General features: G+C 41.2%; 1 protein-coding gene across 1 annotated transcript in view; it reads left to right on the top strand.

Moving 5' to 3' along the window:
* The window catches only part of RPA1 (replication protein A1), a 45,831-nt gene that overhangs the window by 1,772 nt on the left and 20,522 nt on the right, over positions 1-23,537 (top strand). The window contains exons 2-6 of the mRNA XM_045836437.1: positions 5,429-5,479; positions 6,396-6,474; positions 7,137-7,245; positions 16,236-16,324; positions 22,567-22,659. Coding sequence (XP_045692393.1) covers positions 5,429-5,479; positions 6,396-6,474; positions 7,137-7,245; positions 16,236-16,324; positions 22,567-22,659 — 421 coding nt within the window. The remainder of the gene's footprint in view (positions 1-5,428; positions 5,480-6,395; positions 6,475-7,136; positions 7,246-16,235; positions 16,325-22,566; positions 22,660-23,537) is intronic.

Genomic DNA, 23,537 nt, shown 5'->3' with positions numbered 1-23,537 from the left:
GGGAGGATTAAATGAGATACTATATTTAAAGTGCTTGGCCTCTGCCTGATACATAGTAAATGCTCAACCTGTTACCTATTACTGATAATCATAGATGTCATTTTTACATTTATTTCTTGATTTGATTAACATTACTTACTCTCTGTTTCCCCCACTAGACTGTACATTCTTTTATATTGGTGGGTTTTTTGTTTTGTTTTGTTTTTCTCAACATAGTATGCGATACCTGTATCAACACCTGAGGCAGTAGCGGCTCATTTTTGGCACCCAATAAATGTTTGCTAGTTGCACATCAGGCAGTGAAAAGAAAGAGTGTGGGGGCAACAGGGAGGGGAAGAACAGTTGGTGGGGTTAGTGAATATTTGAATAAATTAGAAATAAGTAGACCTGGGAAGTGATTGCAAATTCTAGTCCTCATTTATTTTATAGATGCCACCTTGCACCTTTAAGATAAATTAGGGGGATAGAAAAAAAATTAGGAATAGTTCACCTTTAAAAAAGAATGATCATGGGAGTGTCATTTTAATTTAAAAGACACAGGCCCAAAAGGGTAAGCAACTAACCAATAGCAGAGGCATTTTAGCCAAGAGCTAACAAGAAATAAGAGATAATGCATGGAATCGTTGTGGTAAATAGAATAAATAAGATTTGTAGCTTAAGTAATTGAGTAATATAAAGAAAGATGAAGGGATCTGATATTTTTGACCATTTCCTATGCACCACATACTTTATATTAGTCATTACTTATAGTATTCCTGTAAAGTAGATTTATCATTACCCCCATTTTAAGATGAAGGAATTAAAAGGTACAAAGGAGTTGCATTGTTCATGGAGTGAGGTTTCAAACACACGTACCCTTGACTATTCCATTCTCTTGCCTTGTATTTTTATTAGCAATGTTAATTTGGAAAATTTATGGCAATTTTACCTTACGTATATTTATCACGTCCTAGAAAAGAGTAAAATGTTATATTCAGTATTTATTTATTTTTAAGATTTTACATATTTATATTTAGAGAGAGGAGAGGGAGGGAGAAAGAGAGGAAAGAAACATCAGTGTGAGAGATGCATGGACTGGTTGCCTCTTGCATGTGCCCAGAACTGGGGACCTGCCTGGCAACCCAGGTATGTGCCCTGACCAGGAGTTGAACCAGATGCCTTTTGGTTCATATGCTGACGCTCAATATACTGATCCACACCTGTCATGGCGATATTCAGTGTTTATGCTGGCATGTTTTGTTTGTTTGTTTATAGCTTTTATTTACTCATTTTTAGAGAGATTGGAAGGAAGAGAGAAGGAGGATAAAAATATCCATGTGTGAGAAAAGTTGCCTCTTGTATACCCCCAACTGGGGACGTGGACTGCAACCCAGGCATGTGCCGTGACTGGGAACCTAACCCATGACTTTTTGGTTCATAGGCCGGCACTCAATCTGCTGAGTCACGTTAACCAGGGCCCTATTTATATTTCCTAATCCCCTCACCTCTACCCATTCCCCCATGACCCTCTCCTATGTGGCAACCTTTTTCTTAAATTCCTTTAACATTTCATATAAGACTGGTTTGGTGATGATGAACCCCTTTAGTTTTTTCTTATCTGGGAAGCTTTTTATCTGTCCTTCGATTCTAAATGGTAGCTTTATTGGGTAGAGGAATCTTGGCTGTAAGTCCTTGCTTTATGTGACTTTGAATATTTCTTGCCAGTGCCTTCTGGCCTGCAAAATTTATTTTGAGAAATCAGCTGACAGTCTTATGGGAACTCCCCTGTAGATAACTTTTTTCCTCTTGCTGCTTTTAAGAGTCTCTCTTTATTTTTAACCTTTGGCATTTTAATGATGATGTGTCTTGGAGTGGCCCTCTTTGCATCCACCTTGTTTGGAACTCTGCTTCCTGGACTTGCATGTCTGTTTCCTTCACCAAATTAGGGACATTTTCTTTCATTATTTTTTCAAATAGATTTCCAATTTCTTGCTCTTGCTCTTTTCCTTCTGGCATCTCTATGATGCTAATGGTGTACCTCTTGAAGTTGTCACAGAAGCCGTTTATACTATCCTCATTTTGGGGGGGTTCTTCTTGTCCTAATTTGTTTTTTCTTTCTTATGTTCCATATCACTGATTTGATTCTCGGCTTCATCCACTCTATCGTTTCCCTATAAATTGTTCTTTATATTAATTAGTGTATCCTTCATTTCTGACTGGATCTTTTTTATGCTGTTGAAGTCCTTACTAAGTTCCTGAGCATCCTTATAACCAGTGTTTTGAACTCATCGTCTGATAGATTGCATATCTCCATTTTATTCTGTTCTTTTTCTGGAGTTTTGATCTATTCTTTCATTTGGGCCATGTTTCTTTGCCTCTTAGTTTTGGCAGCCTCCCTGTGTTTGTTTTTATGTATTAGGTAGAGCTGCTTTGGCTCCATGTCTTGGTAGTGTGGCCTAATGGAGTAGGTGTCCTATAGGGTCCAGTGGCACAGCCTCCCCTATCATCCAAGCTGAGTACTTGGGGTGTGCCCTTTGTGTGGGTTGAGTGCACCCTCCTCTTGTGGTTGAGCCTTGGTTGCTGTTGGCAGATGAATGGGAGGGATTTACCCAGGCCAGAGAGCTGCAAGGACTGGCTGTGACCACTGACCACCACCCTTTGCCCTCTGTGGAGGATCAGCTGTGCAGAGGCAGGGTGGCGGTTCTCCAGTGTGGTCTGTAGCTGTCCAATGGGTGGACTGGCCCTGGGGTTTCCTGGGTGGTACAGGCCAAGGTCAGCCCCCACCTGTGGTTTTCCTGGGGCCACTCTTCTTGAGCTATAAAGTAATCTGAGATGGCTGCTACTTGTGCTGGGCTTGGAGATTCTCAGGTGAAGACAAACTGTGAATCTAGGCTGGCTGCTGCTAGTGCCAGTCCTGGTTCTCACTGAGGCCAGCTGTTGCTTGTTTGATAGGATTTAAGAAGTTGTTAAGCAGCCCTGGCTGGTGTGGCTCAGTGGATTGAGTTCAGGCCTGCAAACTAGGGGGTTATGATTTGATTCCCAGTTGGAGCACATGCCTGGGTTGGAGGCCTGGTCCCCAGTGAGGGAGGCATGTGAGAGGCAACTACACGTTGATGTTTCCCTCCATTTCTAGAAATAAGTAAATCTTTAAAAAAAAAAAGTTGTGAAGCATGAGCCAAGACCAACCATTCACATGGAAAAGCAGCTTGGGTGGGCCCATAAGTTGGGCTGGACAGGGTCTCTGGGGATCTCCAAAGGGGGGCAAACAGTGTTAGCCAGGTTGATGGAGTCTCAGATATGGCACCAGCTTGTCTGCTCTGTGGGGGGAGGGTTTAGACAAGGGACAATGGCCTCTGTTTGCCTTGATGCCAGACATTTCAGTTTCTCCCTGTGTACCACTGGTGCCTTTCAAGCTACTACCCTGGTTCTGGAGCTCAGAGTGGGTGAGTCTGTGTAGGTGAGTCCCTGTGTGGGTTCTTTAAGAGGAACTGCTTGGGGCTCTAGCAGTTTCTTCTACCAACTTAATCCCTGCTAGTTTTTACAATCAGAAGTTGTGGGGACTTGTCTTCCTGGTACTGGAACCCTGGGCTACGGGTTCTTGCTCCCGAGATATCCCTCCCAGTTTTTATCCACCACATGTGGGTGAGGGACCATCCCATTCCACGTCTGTGCACCTCATACCTGTCTGGATGGTGGTGATTTCTTGAATTCTGTATTTGCCAGACTTCCATTTAACTTGATTTCTGACAGTTCTGAGTGATGGTTGTTGTATATTTATTTTGATGTGGTTGTATGAAGAGGCAAACCATGTCTGCCTATGCCGCCATCTTGGCCAGAAGTCCTGAATGCATCATGTTTATTGAGTTCTCTCTACTCTGGCTGGTTGGAGCACAAATGTATGATAGCCTGTGTAAGTTCCAGTAATTTTTCACGTTATAGCTCTCTTAATACTTACTCTTTGCCTCGCCTTTTGGAGTCTTATTTTGTATATGCACAACTTGGAATTCAACCAGAGACTCAAAGGAGTCCCTTGTGTAGGTTATTGTAGCTTCTCTGTGTATGTCCTCCCTCCGGTGTTCCGTATCCACAAAATCCAGCTGACACGTCTTCCTGAACTCTGATTTGTACTTGGCAGAACTTCTTAGATTCCCTTCCCTGCACTCTGGTCCGGAAGTGCAGAAAGTAAGCCCTAGTGATCACAAGGCTCACTTCATTTGTCTCCCTTCTTTCAGGGATCAGTTTTGCTTGACCTATTTTCAGCATCTGAAAACAGTTTCTATATTTTTGTCCAGTTTTTTAGCTTATGTTTGAAGAGCTAGTCTGGTATCGTTTATTTCAGCATGGGCAGAAGCAGAAGTCAGACAACCAGTTGTTGGTTTTCCTGATAATTACCTTTGAGTGGTGGCTTTATTAGTTATTTTTAGAGAGCGGGGCAGAGAGGGAGAAAGAGAGGAAGAGACACACCGATGTGTAAGAGAAACACCGGCTGGTTGCCCCCCACGCTGGTTGCCCCCCACGTGCTCCTACCCGGGGACCAGCCCACAGCCCTGGCGTGTGCACTGACCGGAGCCGGACTGGCAGTCCTTCGGTTCGCAGGCTGACACTCAGTTCAGTGAGCCACGCCAGCCAGGGCTGAATGGTGGCTATTAAAAACAAATTCAAACCTGATTGACATGTTTTTTTTTTGTTGGCTTTTCTTTAGAAATTATTTTGATAATTGCTGATAGAGCCATGAGATTTAAAATTCAGAAGGTACAGAAGAGGATGTAGTACAGTCTGCCTCTCACAGGTGTCTACACCACTCACCTAGTGCCCCTTACAAGAGGAACCAGTATTATATAAACATCATCTTCTCTTTAAGTCTGTATAATATTCTGTTTTAAGGACTTACCATACTTATTTAATTCCCTAATAATGGGCACTATAGGGAAATTAATGTGCTGTTATGCATGAGTGCATATGTGATGCCAGTATTTTATTTTACTTTTTTAAAAGATTTTATTTAATTTTAGAGAGAGGGGAAGGGAGGGAGAAAGCAAGGGAGAAAAATATCAGCGTGAGAGAAAAACATCAGTGTGTTGCCTCTCGCGCGCACCCTGACTGGGGACCAAGCCTGCACCCCAGGCATGTGCCCTGACTGGGAATCGAACGGGGGACCGTTTGCCTCTCGGAATGATGCCCAACCACCTGATCCTCATTGGTCAGGGCACGATGCCAGCATTTTAGATGTAGTGAGTGTATCCTTGTTGGTAAGCATGTATCTTATTATGATTTTATAATTTGTCCAGAGCGACATAACTGAAACTAGATTTTTCAGGTGATAAGCTCCAAAAAGTCACTTTGAACAGTGTTATCTTTAGTTTTTTCCAAATGCTAAGCTGTAAAAAAAATGCCAAATTTTAATCATGATTTGAATGCATGTCACAAAAATCTGTTCTTTCTCTTTTAGGCCATAATGCAACAGGGAGACACATCCATAAAACCCATCCTCCAAGTCATTGTAAGTACCTATATATAGTTTATGTCAAGCAGTTTTTAAACGTATATGTAATCATAAATTACATTTAGTGAAGGACATAAAGATTTGTTCACTTTAGAAAATTCTATCGTCGCAAAAAATAGGCCAGTTCATGTTAAAACGCTGAGAAAGAAACAGATTTTAAAAAAATGTATTACGTTAGCCAGCGGTAGACCTCTGGAGATTCAGATCTGAGGTTTGTCCTCTCTTTTCTTTCCACAATTAATGGATGTTGTTGTGCTACATGTTGTTACAGCTGCCTCCTTGTCTTCCTGCCCTTAGGTTTGCCTTGCTCAAATGTGCTTTATTGCTTTGTTAACTCTGTCACTTAATGGGTTCTCAAATGTCATGGGAATTAAAAAAAAAAAACAGTAGCAGCAGAATCGTGGATTATACCTGCAGATTCTGCGTCAGTAGTCCTGATGGTCTCTCTGTTACTCAAACTAGCTGCCAGTCATGTCAGGCTTATTTCATATTCTCTGATTTCTTTCCAGTTGGGATAATGTCTCAGCTCTGCCCTGTGTCCTTATGTGTACACTTATCTTATGTCTCTCTGCCTCCGTGTTTCCTACACAGCACCTTGCCTATATTAGGTACCTCGTTATGTATTTTTTAGAATTGATTTTCAACCAAATTTGAGTTAAGGAAGAGAGAGCACAAGAGTATTGGCAACATTTTATTCTTATCTATGTTGTGTTTCATAATGTTAGCTGAGACAGGTTGGTGGGACAGGCATCAAGTCTAATTTCCTTTTACTTGCATTTAGGTGTTGAGAGAATGAGCGAGCGGTTCAGTTTGTGCTGATCTAATGTCAAGCCTACTGTCCTGCCACTTAGGTTTACTTACCCCTGGGGACTGGGCAGACAGCCTAGCTAATGAATCAAGTTTTCTATTCTAGAACATCCGTCCCATTACTACAGGGAATAGTCCGCCCCGCTATCGACTGCTCATGAGTGATGGGTTGAACACTCTGTCCTGTAAGTATGATGTGTAAGTCTAGGAATTTGTGTTTAAATAATAACATCCTACCCAGCATTTTGATGCAATAATTTGGGGCATTCTAGAAGTCTGCATTTGCTTGGCCGTGCAGTTCATTCAGGCAGAATTGCAGTTGGCAGAGAGCATTCTAACAATAGACCGGATCTAGTGGAAAGCTGCCACTTGGCTTAATTAATTTTCCCTAACTGGTGCTGTATGTTTTCTTTGATTAATTTCCCTCAGGATGATATTGACGTTTAGTGACTGTGATGAGTTAGCTGTCTTATACTAGCCTTTATGGTGTTTTACTTCTGGGTTGGCAGCTTTACCTGGAAGGAAGGAGAAAATTTGTGTAATATCTGCTTGCTATCTCTAGTTAGAATGTGAAAGACCTAGAAAAGACTTTTTAGTCTTTGTCATGAAACCTGAATGATGGAAAAAATGGTTTGGGGCACTTTAAGAAATACATATATTTCAGAGTAGCAGCAGATGTTTAATGCACAGAAAATTATGCTGTTTTTCACCGTGCAGAGTCTGTCTGACTTGTTTTAATTTCAGGAACGTATTTAAGGCATATTTGCCTTTGCTAGTACAGGTGTGATCAGCTTCAGATTGTCCTGGCTAAAATGTTCTGGAGACTAAAGTAATCTCTGCTTTTCAGCTTTCATGTTGGCAACACAGTTGAACCCTCTTGTTGAAGAAGAACAATTGTCTAGCAACTGTATTTGCCAGATTAACCGATTTATTGTTAACACGCTGAAAGACGGAAGGTATGTGGTATTTTGTTTTTCTGTTTTATTGTCTTGTAGAATGAGGGCTAATTTTTGAACAATTCATTGGATGCCAAAATTCAATTAGGAATCCGAAAGGCAGTGGTGAGCTTTCAACTAAGAATTCACAGTATTGAATTCTCTCCTCGACCAAAACATGCACCAGAGGGAGAGAAATATGGAAATATTGGAGATTTCGGAGCAGGGGATTAAAGCAGGATGCATAGCACTTCCTGTTTCTGATCTCTTCAGAAGCACTGTTTTTAGGATTCTCTCTCAAAGTACCTTAATAAAAAGGGCTCACTTATCAGAGCAAAAAAGATACAATAAATTATGTGATGCATCCCTTTTTTTGCATTCTTGAGTCTTTTGTGGTAAATACTTTGTGCAGCCGATAAAGAGAACGTTGAGGAACTGCAGGTGCTACACACCAGAGATGACGGTGAGAAGCGGAACTGGTACTCGCTCATGGGTGACCATTGCTAAAATATGGCTTTTTTTGTTGAGGGCTGGCTTTCCATTCTATTTTCTCAAGCTTTTAGTTTTTAATGCACAAACTTATAAAATACACCCAAAATGTATTTTAATTTATAAAATACAACCAAAACACATGAGGAGCAAATATGGCAAGCATTCTAACCTTAGTAAGAGTATATGAATGTATGTTACATTACTATCTGTCATTTCCAAATAACTTTTCTGGATGAAGGAGTTACAGCAGCTTTTAAGGCCTACTATCTGAGGACGACCTTTGCCCAGGCTATTGCTCCAGCCAGAGAACACACTGAGAAGACACTGGTGCAGTTTTACTTACTTATTTTTTTGAAGTGTATACGCACATACGTTTTCTTTTCTTTTCTTTTTTTTTCTTAAGATTTTATTTCTTTTTAGAGAGGGTAAGGGAGGGAGAAGAGAGGGAGAGAAACATCAGTGTGTGATTGCCTCTTATGCACCCCCTACTGGGGCCTGGCCCACAACCCAGGCATGTGCCCTGAGTGGGAATCAAACCAGTGACCCTTTGGTTCACAGACTGGCACTCAATCCACTGAGTCACAGCAGCCAAGATGACGCTGATGCAGTTTTAGAAGGAAGGATTACAAATCTTATGACTGCATCAAGAACCTTGCTTGGGCTTGGGGTGGTGCCACCAGGAAGTGTATGAATGGCATCTGGAAGAAGGCACTCAAGAGGTTCATTCATGACTTGAAAGAATTTGCCAAGGATGAGGAGGTTGCAAAAATCTGTGATGCCGTGGGTGAGATGGCAAGCAGCTTCAACCTGGGTGTGGGTGAGGATGGCATCGGGGGGCTTCTGGAGATGGTTCCCGAGGAACTGACTGATGAGGAGTTGTTGGAACGTGAATGCATACTTGAAGGAAAGGCAAGAGAAAGGAAACTGCAGGAGAAGAAAAACAAAACACCCAAGAAAATGTAGGGAAGGGTTTAACAGAAGGTTTTGTGGACTTCAACAAGCTCCTTTAAAAGTTTGAAAGTATGAACTCCAACACCAACAGGTTTTTATTAGTAGAGAAGAATGTTCATGGTGAATTATCTGCTTACAACAATTCTGTGATGGAAAAAAAAAACAAGCAAACCACCGTGGACATGGTTCTGAAAAGAGGACCCCTCCTCAGGAAGAGCCTCAGGCAGGCCCCGCCGGAGGCGTTTTAGAAGAAGGCCTTGCGATCATGGGAGATGGCAGGCTCCATGCGTGGTGCTGCCCCTGAAGCCCTGTCCGCGGGTGCGTGTGGAGGCGGGAGACAGTGATATCGGTGATCCCGACCCTGTATAGGCCGGGGCTCGTGTGTGCGTCTGTGTTTTAGTCTTTTAACCAAAAGTTTAAAGTAAAAAAAAAATAATAATAATAATTTAAAAATAGAAAAAAATTGTAGAATGATAGAAAGAAAATACTGGGTGGGTGGAGGTAGAAGAGGGCACGGGGGATACATGGAGATGGAAGGAGCTTGAATTGGGGTGGTGAACACACAGTGCACTATACAGATGGTGTGTTATACAGCTGTACACCTCAGACCTGCATTATTTTATTAACCAGTGTAACCCCAATAAAGTCAATAAAATAATAAAAGTACTACAGCAAGTACTGTGAAATGTCAGAGAGAAATGTCAAAAAATACTACAGAGTACTGTGAAAAGTTCCAGCTATTTTCCACATGCCTTCCTAATACATAAAGGGAACATGGGGACCACTGCTGCCTGCACTTCATAATGCGCCAGCACGAAAACGCTCACTATAAAGTCCCAATCTGCATGTATCTGCCAAATTTGTTAGTTATTGCATTTCAGTTCCCATGATGATGTCTCTCCAGCTCTCTTTAAAAGTCAGGTGATTGTCTAGCTGAGAGATAATCATTTCCCAGTGTGAATTACCCACGTGTGATATCATTCTTCTCAGTCCGTGATGCACCTGACCATAGGCGCAGCGACCAGAAGGTGGCTGGGTAAAATGGAAACATTGATTGGGTTAAGTGAAGGGGTTGTAGACTAATTCTGCCCTGTTTCTTGCTAGTTTTTTATAATAAAGTAAAATGCATATATGTTTTTTTAAAGTTCTAAGCCTGGAAAGATATTCATGATCATCTGTATACATTGTAGTCTAAGAAACATTTTGCTATGATGATAGTGACTAGTAAATATTGCATGATAATGAGAAAAATATTTTTGTACAACTAAACAATGTGTGTTTTAAGCTAAGTGTTATTACAAAATAGAATTGAAAAGTAAAAAAAAATGTAAGTTTATCAGTGAAAACGACAGGTATGTATGTGTGTAGTGGGCTGTACCATCTAAGTTTGTGTGAGTGTGCCCTGTGGGGTTGGCACGACAACGAAGTCCCCTGACAGTGCGCTTCTCAGAACATGCCCCTGGGGTAAGCTGAGTGTGACTGTGTTACTGTTCTTGCTCTCTTCCGTCTCGAATAATCCAGTCCAACAGCTGTTAGGTGCGGCCAAGCAAGGGAGATGTCTATGGGCAGGGGTGGCGGTGGTGGCCTGGAACCAGGTGTCAGAGCACAGGGCGAGGAGGGTGCCTTCCTGGGATGGCACAGGATGTTGGAGCGGGAGGGGAACACGCAGCCCAGTATGGGTTGTCCGAGCCCAGTAGGATAGGCAAGGGTCTGAGCGGCCATTGAGTCGGAGCTAGTGAAGAGGGCATTTGTGGGTGTAGGAGTGGAGGGGCAGTAGCAGATTGTTGGAGAGTGAGTGGGGTGAGGAGGGAGTCCAGGCAGGGTAAGGAAGGTGTCAGCAGGGAGGGGTGATGGCCCAGCCTGAGATGATAGAATGCAAGTGTGGAGAGGAGCATGCTTGTTTGTGATTGGGTGGTGGTGGCCAGGAGCCACAGGTGAGAACACAAGCATCATGAGGAAAGTAGTGTCTGTGTGTGCAATGGTGGGGGTGATGAGAGGAGATTGTTTACATGCGGGGGCAGTTTGGTCTAATAAACATATTGAGGATGGTGGGAGCCAGTCAAGGGGAGAAGTCTGTGGTGTTGGATTGAAATTGGAGGTATTAGTAAGCTCAAGGTTCTCAATATACATAGATACAAAAACAGTTTGCCTGTGTTTCGTACGTATATTGTGTGGGTGTTCTCTAGATCTCTCTACTGAAAGGGCTTTGGAGCAGCAACACCCCCTTAACCAAGAGCCTGCTTAGCATTCAGATCTTGGTTTCTCAGTGTCGTTTTACAGTGAAAGAGACCAGGGCTTCCAGGAATATGTAAGGAAATGCCCAAAGGGAGCTGGGGCCGAGTCAAAAGGACAAAGGAACTAGCTTGCGGGGTCTTACACTTGGCAAATATAGGATAATTTTTAAAAATCAAAAATACTTATAGTAATAGATGACAACCTATTGATATCAGGTAGGTGTTCCTATGTTTGTACTGAATAAATGAATTTTTGGGTGGAATAGAACTTTTTCTTTTAAGATTTTATTTATTTATTTATTTATTTATTTATTTATTTTTAGAGAGGGGGGAAAGGAGAGGAAGTAAGGGAAAGAAACGTTGATGTGTGAGAGATACATTGATTGGCTGCCTCTCACATGCCCCCAACTGGGACCTGGCCCACAGCCCAGGCATGTGCCCTGCCTGGGAATTGAACCTGCAACGTTTTGGTCCACAGGCCAGTACTCAATCCACTGAGTGACACCAGCCAGGGCCAGAAAGTTTTTTCTTACAATAGATGCCATTTAACAAATGTAGAAGGAATAATAGAATATCACCATTTGGTGACTGCCACAGCAATAATTCAGTAATAATTCAGGAAACATCAGTAGGTGCTGTATAAACTTCCTGTGACTGCTGTGACAAATTACCATAAATGTGGAGGTTTGAATCATCAGAAACGTATTCTTTCTGGAGGCTGGAAGTTGACATCGGTTTCACTGGGTTGAAATCACAGTGTCAGTAGGGCTGCACTCTGGAAGCTCTGGGAGAATGTGTCTTTGCCTCTTCCAGTTCCTGGCGATTGCTAGCATTGGCTTACAGCTGTATCACACCATTCTCCGTGGTCACATTGCTGCCTCTTCTGTCTATGTCAAACCTGCGTCTGCCTCTCTTTTACAAGGATACATGTGATTGCTTTTAGGGTTCCTCAGGTGACCCAGGGTAATGTCGCCATTTCAGTCCTTAACTCAATCACCCCTGTGAGGTGTTTTCTTTGCCATATAAGGTAACAGTCATCAGTTCCAGGGGTCAAGAGGTGGCTGGCTATCTTTTGAGCGGTCAGTCATTCAAGCCTTAGCACAGATGTTGAAACAATGGGTGATAAGGAACAGGTTATAATAGGGTTCGAGTACCTCCCCACAAACATGACTGAATTGTAAAAGGAAACGACAGCTTTACAGTGGGGGACACTTGCAAGATGGCACCTTATGCTGATGATTAATGTTAACATTACCAGTAACAGGACAAATAGGAGTCATGTATTGCCTGGTAGGATGCGATGAGAAGAACACAGCGTCACTACAATTACTTTCCTACCAAAGATGCATAATCTGTATCCAGTTCTGAGGAAGTCTGCGGTAAATTGAAGGATTTTCTGCAAAATAACCGGCCTTTGATCTTCAAAATCTCAAGCCTGAAATAAAAGAAACTGTTCCACATTAAAGGAGTCCAAAGATACGTGATAATTAAATAACAAGTGGTTCTGGACTGGATCCTTTTGTTATTAAGGACATCATTGAGACAATTGATGAAATTTGAATGGTTTCTATGTATTAGATGAAAGAATTCTTTATGTTTCCAGTTCAGTAACTTAACCAGGACAACTGTCTCACTGTCAATTGTTCTTATTTTGCCCCTGGGACATGATGTGCCCTTTCATTCTGCCGATTCATTTATTTCTTTTTGATGATATTTTTCTGTGTTAGTCCATAATGCAATTTTCTATTTCATTTGAGTTCCAGTTTACTTACGTTGTGGATACCTTTGTCCTCCATGCAGATCTTCAGTTTGCTTAATCTTTTTTTTATACTTCATGCATTGGATAACCTCAAGATTTGCCAACATAATAGTTCAGTTTTTAGCTTTCTCTGTTCTTTTCCTTGATGTTTATAATTGAGTATATAACGGAATTACCTTTATTCTGAGTTTTTCCTTAGCTTTTTAGTCTCCGCTTTTTTCTTAATCTTTTATTTTATCTCACCTTTTGACTTATTTTATTCATTTGTTAGTCTTATTTATTTTGCAAACCACTCCTGAGAAGTATTATTCTCTTTCTTGGCTTATGTTCTAGATTCTTGTATGGTCTCTGCCTCCGCTGCCCCTGTCATCTTTATACATTATGGTGTGTTGCATTGTTGCCACGTCATTTCTTTTTACCTTGTTTATGCTTAATATGGACAATTCTGTCCAGACTTCATATTCGTTCTGACATATTGAGGCTAGGTGTATCTCCTTGCCAACCTTCCCGCTTGGGACCTCTTATCTTTTACTCCAGGCTACTTTTGAGTACTTAAGTGTGCTTTCTGTCTACTTCTGTGTCCTCTAGGGCATAGTTGTGGGAGAGGATGGAGAGCTCTGCTGGGCTTGAGTACAAAACCCAGGCTTCCATTCTCTCCAGTCAGGGGCGGAATCCCCTGCCATGGGCTTTGCCTTATTCCACCACCGCAGCGTGGTGGTGTATGCCTTGTATTCTTTCCTGCCTGTGCTGGGAACTTGTGTGTGTACATCCTAGCTTATTGACTCTTTGACTTTTTGATGGCTATTTAGGTTTATTCCAAACAGGGCTTTAGCATCCATCCTAGTATATTATGTGTTCGTGCTATTATTTCTGAGTAGATTACTAGAATTAGTATTTGGGGGCCAAAGAACGTCCGTTGTAGAGAGCATACTGATCAACATACTCATGACCATTTTGTAAGAGTTCCTATTTCTGAACAGACAAATCTGCAGACACAAAAGTTAGATTTATAGTTTTCACGGGTAAGGGATGGTACAGGGTTTCTTTTGAGAGTGATAAAAGTGTTCTGCCCTGGCTGGTGTGACTCAGTGGATTGAGTGCCAACCTGCAAGCCAAAGGGTCGCCTGTTCGATTCCCAGTCAGGGCACCTGCATGGATTGCAGGCCGTGTCCCCAGTAGGGGGAGCTTGAGAGGCAACCACACATTGATGTTTCTCTCCCTCTCTTTCTCCCTCCTTTCTCCTCTCTAAAAATAAATCTTTTTTTAAATTTTTAAAAGAGAAACCAGGATGCTGCTGATTGTAACCCAGTAAAATCATAGTGTGTTCTTATCTGCGTTTTCTGTAAACTGGGAATGGTTTATGCTTTTAATATGTTGCTGGATTCAGTTTGTTAACATTTTATTTAGGATGTATTTATAAGATAAAAAGATTTTTGTTTTTTTTGAGTATTTAAGATTTTGGTATTAGGGTAATGCTAAGTTATTGCTAAACCTCCATTTTTCTATGTTCTGGCATAATTTGGATAATTTTGGAAGATCATTAAATATCCACTACTAAATATCAGATAATTTTTATAGGGTATCTATACTAAATTCTCAGGAACAGATAGTTTCAAGCTTATTTTATTGAAATAATAATAACTTTGATATGAAAACCTAATGAAAGCATCACAAGCTGGTTTCATTTAAAGAATGCAAACAGGCTTCCACCCGCCCACTTTTTAAATGTTTTATTTCTGTTGGATGCTACCACCATCAGTTCTTTTTTCTTGGTCTCCCTGCTTTTACTTGTGTTCCCCTAAAATTCCCTTTTCACGTTGTACTTTTCTTTAGAATACAGACATGATTGTTACAGTCTTTTTTACATTTATTTTTTTTATTTATTTTTAGAGAAGGGAAGGGAGGGAGAAAGAGGGAGAGCAACATGAGTATGTGGTTGGCTCTCACATGGTCTCAACTGGGGACTTGGCCCGCAACCCAGATATGTGCCCTGACTGGGAATTGAACTGGCCATCCTTTGGTTCACAGGCCGGTGCTCAATCCACTGAGCCACACCAGCCAGGGCTGATCATTACATTCTTACTCAAGTTTGTATTGAGCAACACTGTGGACCAGTTGTGGCACTAACTGCCCTCATGGAAAGTACAGTTTAGTAGGAGAAATAGATAATCAAATAATGAATGTACAATTATAATATACAGAGTCTGGCAGAAGTACCAGTAATACCTGCTTGAGTGTGGTTAGTAGGGTAATAATGTAGGTGTAATAATTTATAGTCTTAATTTCAAAGTAGGTTTACAGCTGTGAGTACACAAAACAGTTTATTCTTATATTATAATTTATTAGTGTATTATTTTGCATATGAACAACTGTAAACCTACTGTTGGCTACCTCTGTGTGCATAAATAAATAAATAATAAACATATTCTACATGTTAATAATTGCATGTTCATATATATTAACTAAACCTGAGAGAAGTGATCTGAGGACAAGCAGTCATGGCCATCGAAAAAGAGCATAAGAGAAACCTGACCTAAACCAATGATTCCCTAATCATTGGGAGTGTCTTTTGAAGAAGTGATAGTTTGAGATGAAAGCCAAAGAATGAGTTTTGGATGAAGCAGACTAAGAGAAAGCCCTCCCAATCCGAAAGCAGCATACGCAAAGGCCCTGTAGCAGAAGAGAGCATAACATCGCCAGGACCCGAAAGGAAACTGTGGCTCAAGAGCAGGGGTGCTTCGGAACCGGCGTGGGAGAGCTGGGGATGAGCATGGCTGGACCTTGCAGAGCCTGCGGGCCACACAAGCGATTCTTGGGTTTTGGGGGGGGGGGTGTTTTTTTTGGAGGGGCCTATGGCCCTTGGGAAGTTATTACAGGGTTTTAAGCAGAGTTTAAAAAAAAAAAAAAACCCTGGCTAGCGTAGCTTAGTGGATTGAGTGCGGGCTGCGAACCAAAGTGTCACAGATTCGATTCCCAGTCAGGCCACATACCTGGGTTGCAGGCCATGGCTCCCAGCAACCGCACATTGATGTTTCTCTCTCTCTTTCTTCCTCCCTTCCCTCTCTAAAAATAAATAAATAAAATCTTTAAAAAAAAAACAGGGCAAAGAACTGTATATTCTTAGATAAGAATTACATTTTAAAAAATATCTACAGTCATATTGGTTTTCACCGGGAAAAGTAATTGTTTAGATAAGTGATATGTTTCTGAAAACAGATCATCTCTTGTTGTGCCACATATTCTTGTGTTTAATAATCTAAATTCTTATGTCATTTGCTCTGTGAAGATATGGTGTGTAGCAGGGACACTGCATTTTAATTAAGGGACTAGATGGGAAATGAAAACCCTGCGATCATAAAAAGCCTTGATAATGATGCAGTGAAAGATTAGGGGAAATATTTATGTAGGAATGGCCATCATCTACTTTCCAAGTTATTCAGCAATGAAAACCAGCTGACAAAGGGAAATAGTTTTATCAGAATGATTATTGGGGGAAAGCTTTTTAAGTAGCATGTCATTTGAAGGGCTTGTGAATTTATTTTTTCTAACTTGTTTCTGTTTCTTTGACTTTGTAGGAGAGTTGTTATTTTGATGGAGTTAAGCGTTTTGAAATCAGCAGAAGCAGTCGGAGTAAAGATTGGCAATCCAGTGCCCTATAATGAAGGTAAAATGCTTTGTATAGGTTGTAACACTCAAATGAATACCTCTTCATAGATCAGAAATTCTACTTTTTGGGTCCCATTTGATTTCTTAGTCTTAATAAAACTAGCAGTTTGGTTGGGGGTTTAGGAACCAGATTCTTCCTTGAGTTTTTTTCAGGACTGAAGAAATGATGGTTAGATTCTTTAAAGAAGAAACAAACCTCTCCTCTGCTTTTCTCTTTACTCAACACTCACACTTCTGGCCCTTCTACAACTAGATGTAGGGAGTGTTTTCCTACGCCAAACAGACTGATTGAAACGCAACCTAGGCATGTGCCCTGACTGAGAGTCGAACCTGCCACCTTCTGGTTTAGGGAGCAGCGCTGTAACCAACTGAGCCACACTAGCTTGGGCTACTCTGCTTTTTAAAAAGCTCTCAGTCTGAAGATAATTCCATATATGTACTTAGAGATCTTTCTTTTTTAAAAAAATAGTTATTGCTAGAAATGCATGAGAAATAGAGGCGGGAGGATCCAGATGATCTGATCCAAGTGCCTTTATTTGATGCTGCATCTCGGGGCAGGCTGGGGCAGGATGACTGCAGCCTCAGGGGAGGCAGGAGATTCGTGAGTGGATGGGGAGGGGTTAGTCTCTTGTTCTTCCAGGCCGGTGCCTCAGGGTTCCAGGATGTGAGACAGGACAGTGGGTGTGGTAAAGAGCCTGGCTGTTGTTCCCAGGTACTGGAGGGTCAGTCTGACGACCGGCCTATGTTGCTGGTGCCAGATGTCTGTTGTGTGCAGAGGGAGAGAGTTTTGATTAAGCTCTGGGCTGTCAGTTGAGTTGGGACTACTGAGTCAGGAGCAGTCCAGAGGGTCAGAAACTGGCCCGACTGGGTCATGGGCAGTGTGGCGGACTGGAAACTGGCCTGACCCTTTCAGTTGTAGCAAGTTCTGTTCTGTGGCTGCTTCATAATTTAACCAGTCCTTTGATGGATATTTGAGTTGTTTTCACACTGTTAAAACACGACTGCAGTGAATAACTTTCTATATGCAGGTATTTGGGCAGAAACAGGGTGATTGCCAGAAGTGAGATTGCTGGGTGGTGGGGGAGGGGTAAATGTGGCAGAGAGGTCAGTAGGTATGGTTGCAGTCCCCTCCATAGGTTGGTATCATTTTTCATTCCCACCAGCAATGCATGAAAATACTGGTTTCTTCACCATTGTGTTTGGCAATATGAACATTAACAGCACACTCTGTTGTTAATGTTCTGAATTTTTACTAAACTGATAGATGAAAACTGGCATCTCCATGTAGTTAAATTGTATCCAGAGAAAGGTGAGCATCCCTTTAAATGTTTAAGGGCCTTTTATTCTTTGTGAACTGACTATTGTATTGTCTGTTTTTCTTTTGGGTGATTTGTCTTTCTTTCCTCAGTTTCTAAGAGTTCTTTAAAAAGTAGGGGGATCAATCCATTTTATCCAGTATGAGTTACAGAGGCTTTTTGACTCTGCTTTTGGTGTTTTTGCTATGTAGCTATGTTTTTGTTTTTATGAAGTTGAAGTTTCCAATGATTTTATTATGACTTTGGGTTTTTTAAGCTATAGTTAGAAAGGTTTTCCTCACTCCAAAGTTAAGGCATTCACCCATGTTTTATTCTAGTACTTGGCGTGATTTTATTTTTTACATTTAAATCATCCATGCTGCCTTCGTCTTACCATTGTGGTTTGTTTGTGGTGTTCGGGGCTTCACTTTCACATAATATGGAATTTGTGGGTTTTCTTGGTCCCCTAATTTCACTAAAAGATGTAGTTTGTGTGTGGGGTGTTGAGTAGGCTATGGGTATTTATTCTCCTTGTTGCTCTCTGGAGTTTTTAGAAGTGGGAAGATTTGGGACTAGGTCATCACCATGCTTCTTCCAGAAATGGAACCTTCTAGATTTTAATTTGTACCTACACAGAACAGTCATTTGGTGCTTTAAATTGGAAAGGGAAAGCTGGAGCTTATTCAGGTAAAGCTCTAAAATATTAAATTGGTACATCACATTTGTTTTGCAGTAGTGAAGTTTGTTAAAATGAGCACATTGGTTTGTTGTATCCTCAGCTTTTGGGAAGAAGAGCTAAGGCAAAGCGGCTCTGAAATCTCTGGATGCTGTAGCAAGGTCAAGCAGGGAGATGGTGCTCAACATGATCACCTTTGGCCTGATTTGTAATGTTTTTTGTGTTGTATTTAATTGAATGGTTGTTTGGACATTTTGTGTTGAGGGGCAAAAGTATTTGAAATAAAAGATAAAGATTACTGTTTAGGGTTAGAACTGTAAAACTGGGGAAAACTCCTTTGTCTCGGAATCCAGTTCCACTGGTTCTTTCCTTTCTTCAGGGTCTGTTGGAGTGCAGGGGGATGAGAGGAAGATCGTGTTGTTCAGAGTTATTTGCTATTGAATTTCATTGTAACCAAATCAATAACACATTGTTACTTGGGCCACAATAGAAATAGCTTACAATGTTCAATAGTTACAATGACTACTACCTTACAGGTGTATCTCACATAAATGTTTTCTACTTATCTATTGTGAGAGTAAGGCAACTCTGTTATTACTGGGTAGAGTTAGGTTTGTATCTAAAACTAAAATTAGGTTTGTATCCTCCTAGCACTTAACCCAGAAACATGTGACATAATCGGGTGACGGTAAAATTAATTGACTAAGTCCAGCCCAGAAACTGGCAGAGGAGTTCCAAAATGTGCACTGAAATTGTCTTACGGTACTAGTACTACATCAAATAAAGATACTTGCAGAATTTTCAAGATGTGAGAAATGAAACTTCCGGCACAATTCGTGTTTCGTACAGGACTGGATTAGATGATTTTAAATCTCCCGTATGTTTTTGTTAATATGTATATTCTCTGTACCTACACTATTTGTAACCCTAATGTTTTACTCAGACTTAAATTTCTTACACTTAGTAGCATTACTCATGATTAGTTGGGATTTTTTTTCTGCCTGATTCTGTCCATTTTCTGCCAACAGGAAATTCTAACTACTGGATTGACTCTTTATAATCTTTGTAGCTGTCATTAAGAAAGCACTTACTAGTAGAATTTGAGTTTTTGTGTACCCCATTGTGTGTTATCTCATTTTATCTGCTGGTGGCTCACTTACCCTTATAATGATATTAAAATGATAGGTGTGAGGGCAAGAAACTTGAGGAACTTGAGTCTGCTTTTAAATATCCCATTTCCTCCTGGGTCAGAGCCAGCGATGTGAAGCTAGCGTGGAGCATCTAAGAATTATGACTTTGATCCTTCTTACTGAAATGGTTTGATTTGCAGGTGGCAAAAACAGATTGTCAGAAGTTGAGTTTATACATTTCTGCTCTGGGGTATAATTTTAAATTTTAGAAAGATTTTTATTTAGCTATAGACCAATTTCTTTCACGCCTTGTGGCCAGCAGTTGTGTCTCAGTGCATTAAACTGAAGGACAATTGTTGCTGTTTACAGTGCCTCAGGATGTTTGCTGTCCCTTTACTTTGAGCTGGTCCCTTGTGTCCTGTGCCAGATTCTCAAATGTAGACCAAAGCAGGAGTTGAGGATCGTTCTGATAAATGAATTAGTAACTTTTCCCAGCTACCAAGTATTAGGGTTATTAGTTATGTTCTATATAGTTAGAGTTTTGGCTGCCAGAATTTGTTGCTTACAATTAAAAGTTACCTACATGGTGAAGCAAATTAATCTAGTCAGACAAATCTAGGTGCAAGGTGACGTTCTGCCTCTTCCTAGCTGTGTGACTTTGGGCAAGTTACTTGACTCCTGTGACCCATTTTTTCTCATCTGTTAAATGGGTATTTTAATACTGTCTACATCATAGGGTTGAAGATTATAAATGGAACAGTGAATTTAATCTTGTACCTGGTGCAAAATAGGCACTCAAAAAATGGTAGCTATTATTAATGTCTACTTCATTGAATCTAAGAATCCAATAATTATATAAGACTGTACCATTACATTATGTACTACTACAAGGAAATTATAACATTTATATTTTTTTACCCTCACTCAAGGACACGCTTGCTGATTTGGGGGTGGGGGGAGAGAAACATCAATGTGAGAGACAGACATTGATCATTTGGTCCCTGGTACGCGCCCTGACCAGGGGCTGAATCTGCAACCTAGGCATGTGCACTGACTGGGAATCAGACCCACAGCCTTTTGGTTTATGGGACGATGCCCCAAACACCTGAGCCATACCAGCCAGGCAACACGTTAATTTTAATACCTATGTTAAGTTGTCAAAAATATTCACGTTAGAATAGGTAAGTAGCCAAGTTATACTTTAAAAAATTGTGGTAAAATGTGCATAACAAAAGGTATACTGTAACCATTTTTTAAGTGTGTAGTTGAGCGGCATTTGGGTCCATCACATGCTTAGGCCACCATCACCAGTGCAGAGCTCTTTGCTCGTCCCAAGCCGAAACACTCTGCCCGTGGAACACTTAGCTCCCCGCTCCCCGCAGCTCCAGGTAACCACGGTTCTACTTTCTGTCTCTCTGAAAGTGACGGCTCTGGGTACCTCGTAAAGGTTGGTTACATTTTCATAGAAATTAAAGGTAAGAGATCAGCATGATCCCATGCCCACATCCTGGTTGACAATGGGCTGGAAGAAGCAGTGTTGACGAGATAAGGACTCGAGAGTTTGTGCACACAGAGACAGTGGGACGAGAGGAGGAGCTGGGGCGGAGGAGAGCAGGGGTTTGTGTGTTTTTATGGTACCGTCTTCACACGTTTAAATCTTTTCATTCTTTTGAATACCTTTCATGAAGCAGGGGGGGAATTCATTTTTCCCCAAGTTCACTCTTGGTTTCCCTACTGATTTTTTTAAATGGTTCAAAATATTCCTTCTCAAAACATACTATGAAAGAAGAGCAATTCTCTCATTCAATTTCTGTGACACTTTGCAAATTCAGGGACAGTGGGAAAGCTAAAGGTAAACACAGAACTTCATCGTCAAGAATCTGTTATTTTTCCTATGTGAATAAGGCCTTGATTTTCCTCTCCATAGGAAGAACTAAAGAATAAACAACTCTGTTTAACCTTTTCAATTTTATGCTAAATTAATTTTACTCTAATGGCACAGTTAACTCTCATTTAGTTAACTCTCATTTAGTCAGACCAGTGAAGAGTAATACTGGCAGAAGGATATGACACCGGCGTGTCATGTGCCCAGTTGAGTGAGGGCCTGGGGAACCCAGCAAGACCACCCCATCACGGGGGAAGGCAGGGCCGAGGGGCAGGAGGGGGGTCTTTTCAGCGGCACCCTCCGCTGGTGTTCTCAGGCACTCGAGGAAATTTTTTGGAGCTCCACTCGTGTGCTACAAGCACTCTTTGGTGAGCAGCCCAGCTTGACTTATACTTTTGGTGCCCATTACAAAGGCAAAATAAAATTCCATAAATCTATTATTTTTTTTCAATTAGGTGTATTTTGCTGTTTTAATATTTTCAACTTCATAAACATTTGTCGACAAAAAAAGGATGGGGGCAAATAAACACCTTAATGGTCTGGCATTTCTTACTTTCTGCTTGAGAGAGTTCATTTCCCCTCTTTTCCTTTTAATCTTCCTGTTTCCTTCACACACCTAGTTTCTGAACTCCATTCTCGTCTCTTCCTGCTGTGACAGTTCACAGGCACTTCACGGTACCTAAGGTTCTTTCAACTCTTATTTTCCACCAACTGTCGGTTGCAAAATAAGGTGGCTTTGTTTGGGAGGGAGAGAGTAGAATCCTTTCTGAATGTCTTTTTTCCTTTGAAGCAGGAGCACTTCAGAGACAATTGAACTGCTTTTAGGTTTTTCTTACCACCCAGCTTTTTCTTCTAATAGTTCCCACCGTGAACACACAGTTCTGTTGATGACATCAATTTGTTGCTATGGAAATAGTGGTATTGTCAGAGATCCAGCATAGTGACTTGACTTCAAGTTCATGCAAGAGAAATGGGCAAGGCTTTAGGGGCGAATCTCATTAAAATTGAAAGCTGTTAATTAATTGCAAGCAGGTGAAAGGTAGATGGAGCCGGCCTTGTATGTGATGGAAACAAAAGTGAGCCCCCCGGCGCCTGCACTGCAGGCTGTTGACTGCCCCGACATGGGTGCTGACCCGGGAGAGTCTCTGACAAAATCACAGGTTCCTGTTTTCTTTGAGTGTTTCTTCTACTTAAGTTTCAGCCTTTTAACCCAAATTATTTGCACCAAAATGATCTTTCTCTTTGGATCCTCAGGACATGGGCAGCAGCAGGTAATTCCTTCTCCGGCCTCAGCAGCCAGTCCGCCGGCCAGCAAGCCCCAGCAACAGAATGGGAGCTCAGGAATGGGTAAGACCGCCACATGCTGGTTCTATGTTAGGCTTTTGCATAATGTTGTGAAATTTAATCTTGGGACTAAAGGGGATATTTAGAATGCCATTCATGACAGTTGCTTCTTGCAAAGAGTAAGTTCAATTCTTATTGCAAAGTATGTGATTGAAGAAATGATTAAAGATAGTCTTTTAAAGATAACATGACATTTTTTTATCAGAGTGATATACTGTTCTCTGTTAATAGTTTTTCTGGTAGTTTTCCACATCTTAGGTTTTATACCCTCTTGACTGTGAATTTACATAGCTTTTAAATTCTAGCCTTTTAACTATCTAGGATCAGCTTATTTAATTTGGCTTGTCTCTCCGAGTTTCCCATTGCGGGCTCTTGAGTATTTATCTTAGCTTGAAGGCAGTGTCATTTATATTGGTCATAGATTTGCTTCTCAGTTTCACGGATGAGAAATAGTTTCTTCTCCTAACTTTCTCTGCAGCGTGTCCTCAGAGGCTGCAATGGAATCATTGTTTCCTTCTGGCCTCTGCTTTAGGAGCCACCACTGAAATGATGATTTGTGGAATTTGTTTTATCTTTAGAGGTCCTTTTTCCCTTCACATACGCCACCTCCACTCCTCCTGTCAGTGGCTGTTTTCTATTTTTCAATGCCGAGATTCTAAAAAAGGCCGAGTTATGATGTCAGTCATGTTCCTATGAAACTTCTAAGGCATGACTTTTTCCCCATTGGTCTTGGGTGCAAAGTCACCTGCCTACTTTCTGTCTCTGGGCCTTTATAGGTGGGTCTCTCCATACACAACTCTCAAATTATCTGCTGTTGAAGGGAGGTGGTGGACTAGATTATCTAAAACGGTAAACAATCAAAAAGGTACTTCCTGAAGCTG

Source organism: Phyllostomus hastatus, unplaced genomic scaffold (assembly GCF_019186645.2).
Source record: "Phyllostomus hastatus isolate PE091 unplaced genomic scaffold, TTU_PhHast_1.1 phas_contig_210, whole genome shotgun sequence".
NCBI lineage: Eukaryota > Metazoa > Chordata > Mammalia > Chiroptera > Phyllostomidae > Phyllostomus > Phyllostomus hastatus.
The sequence above is the reverse complement of the archived record's forward strand: the minus strand, read 5'-3'. Positions and strand labels throughout refer to the sequence as shown.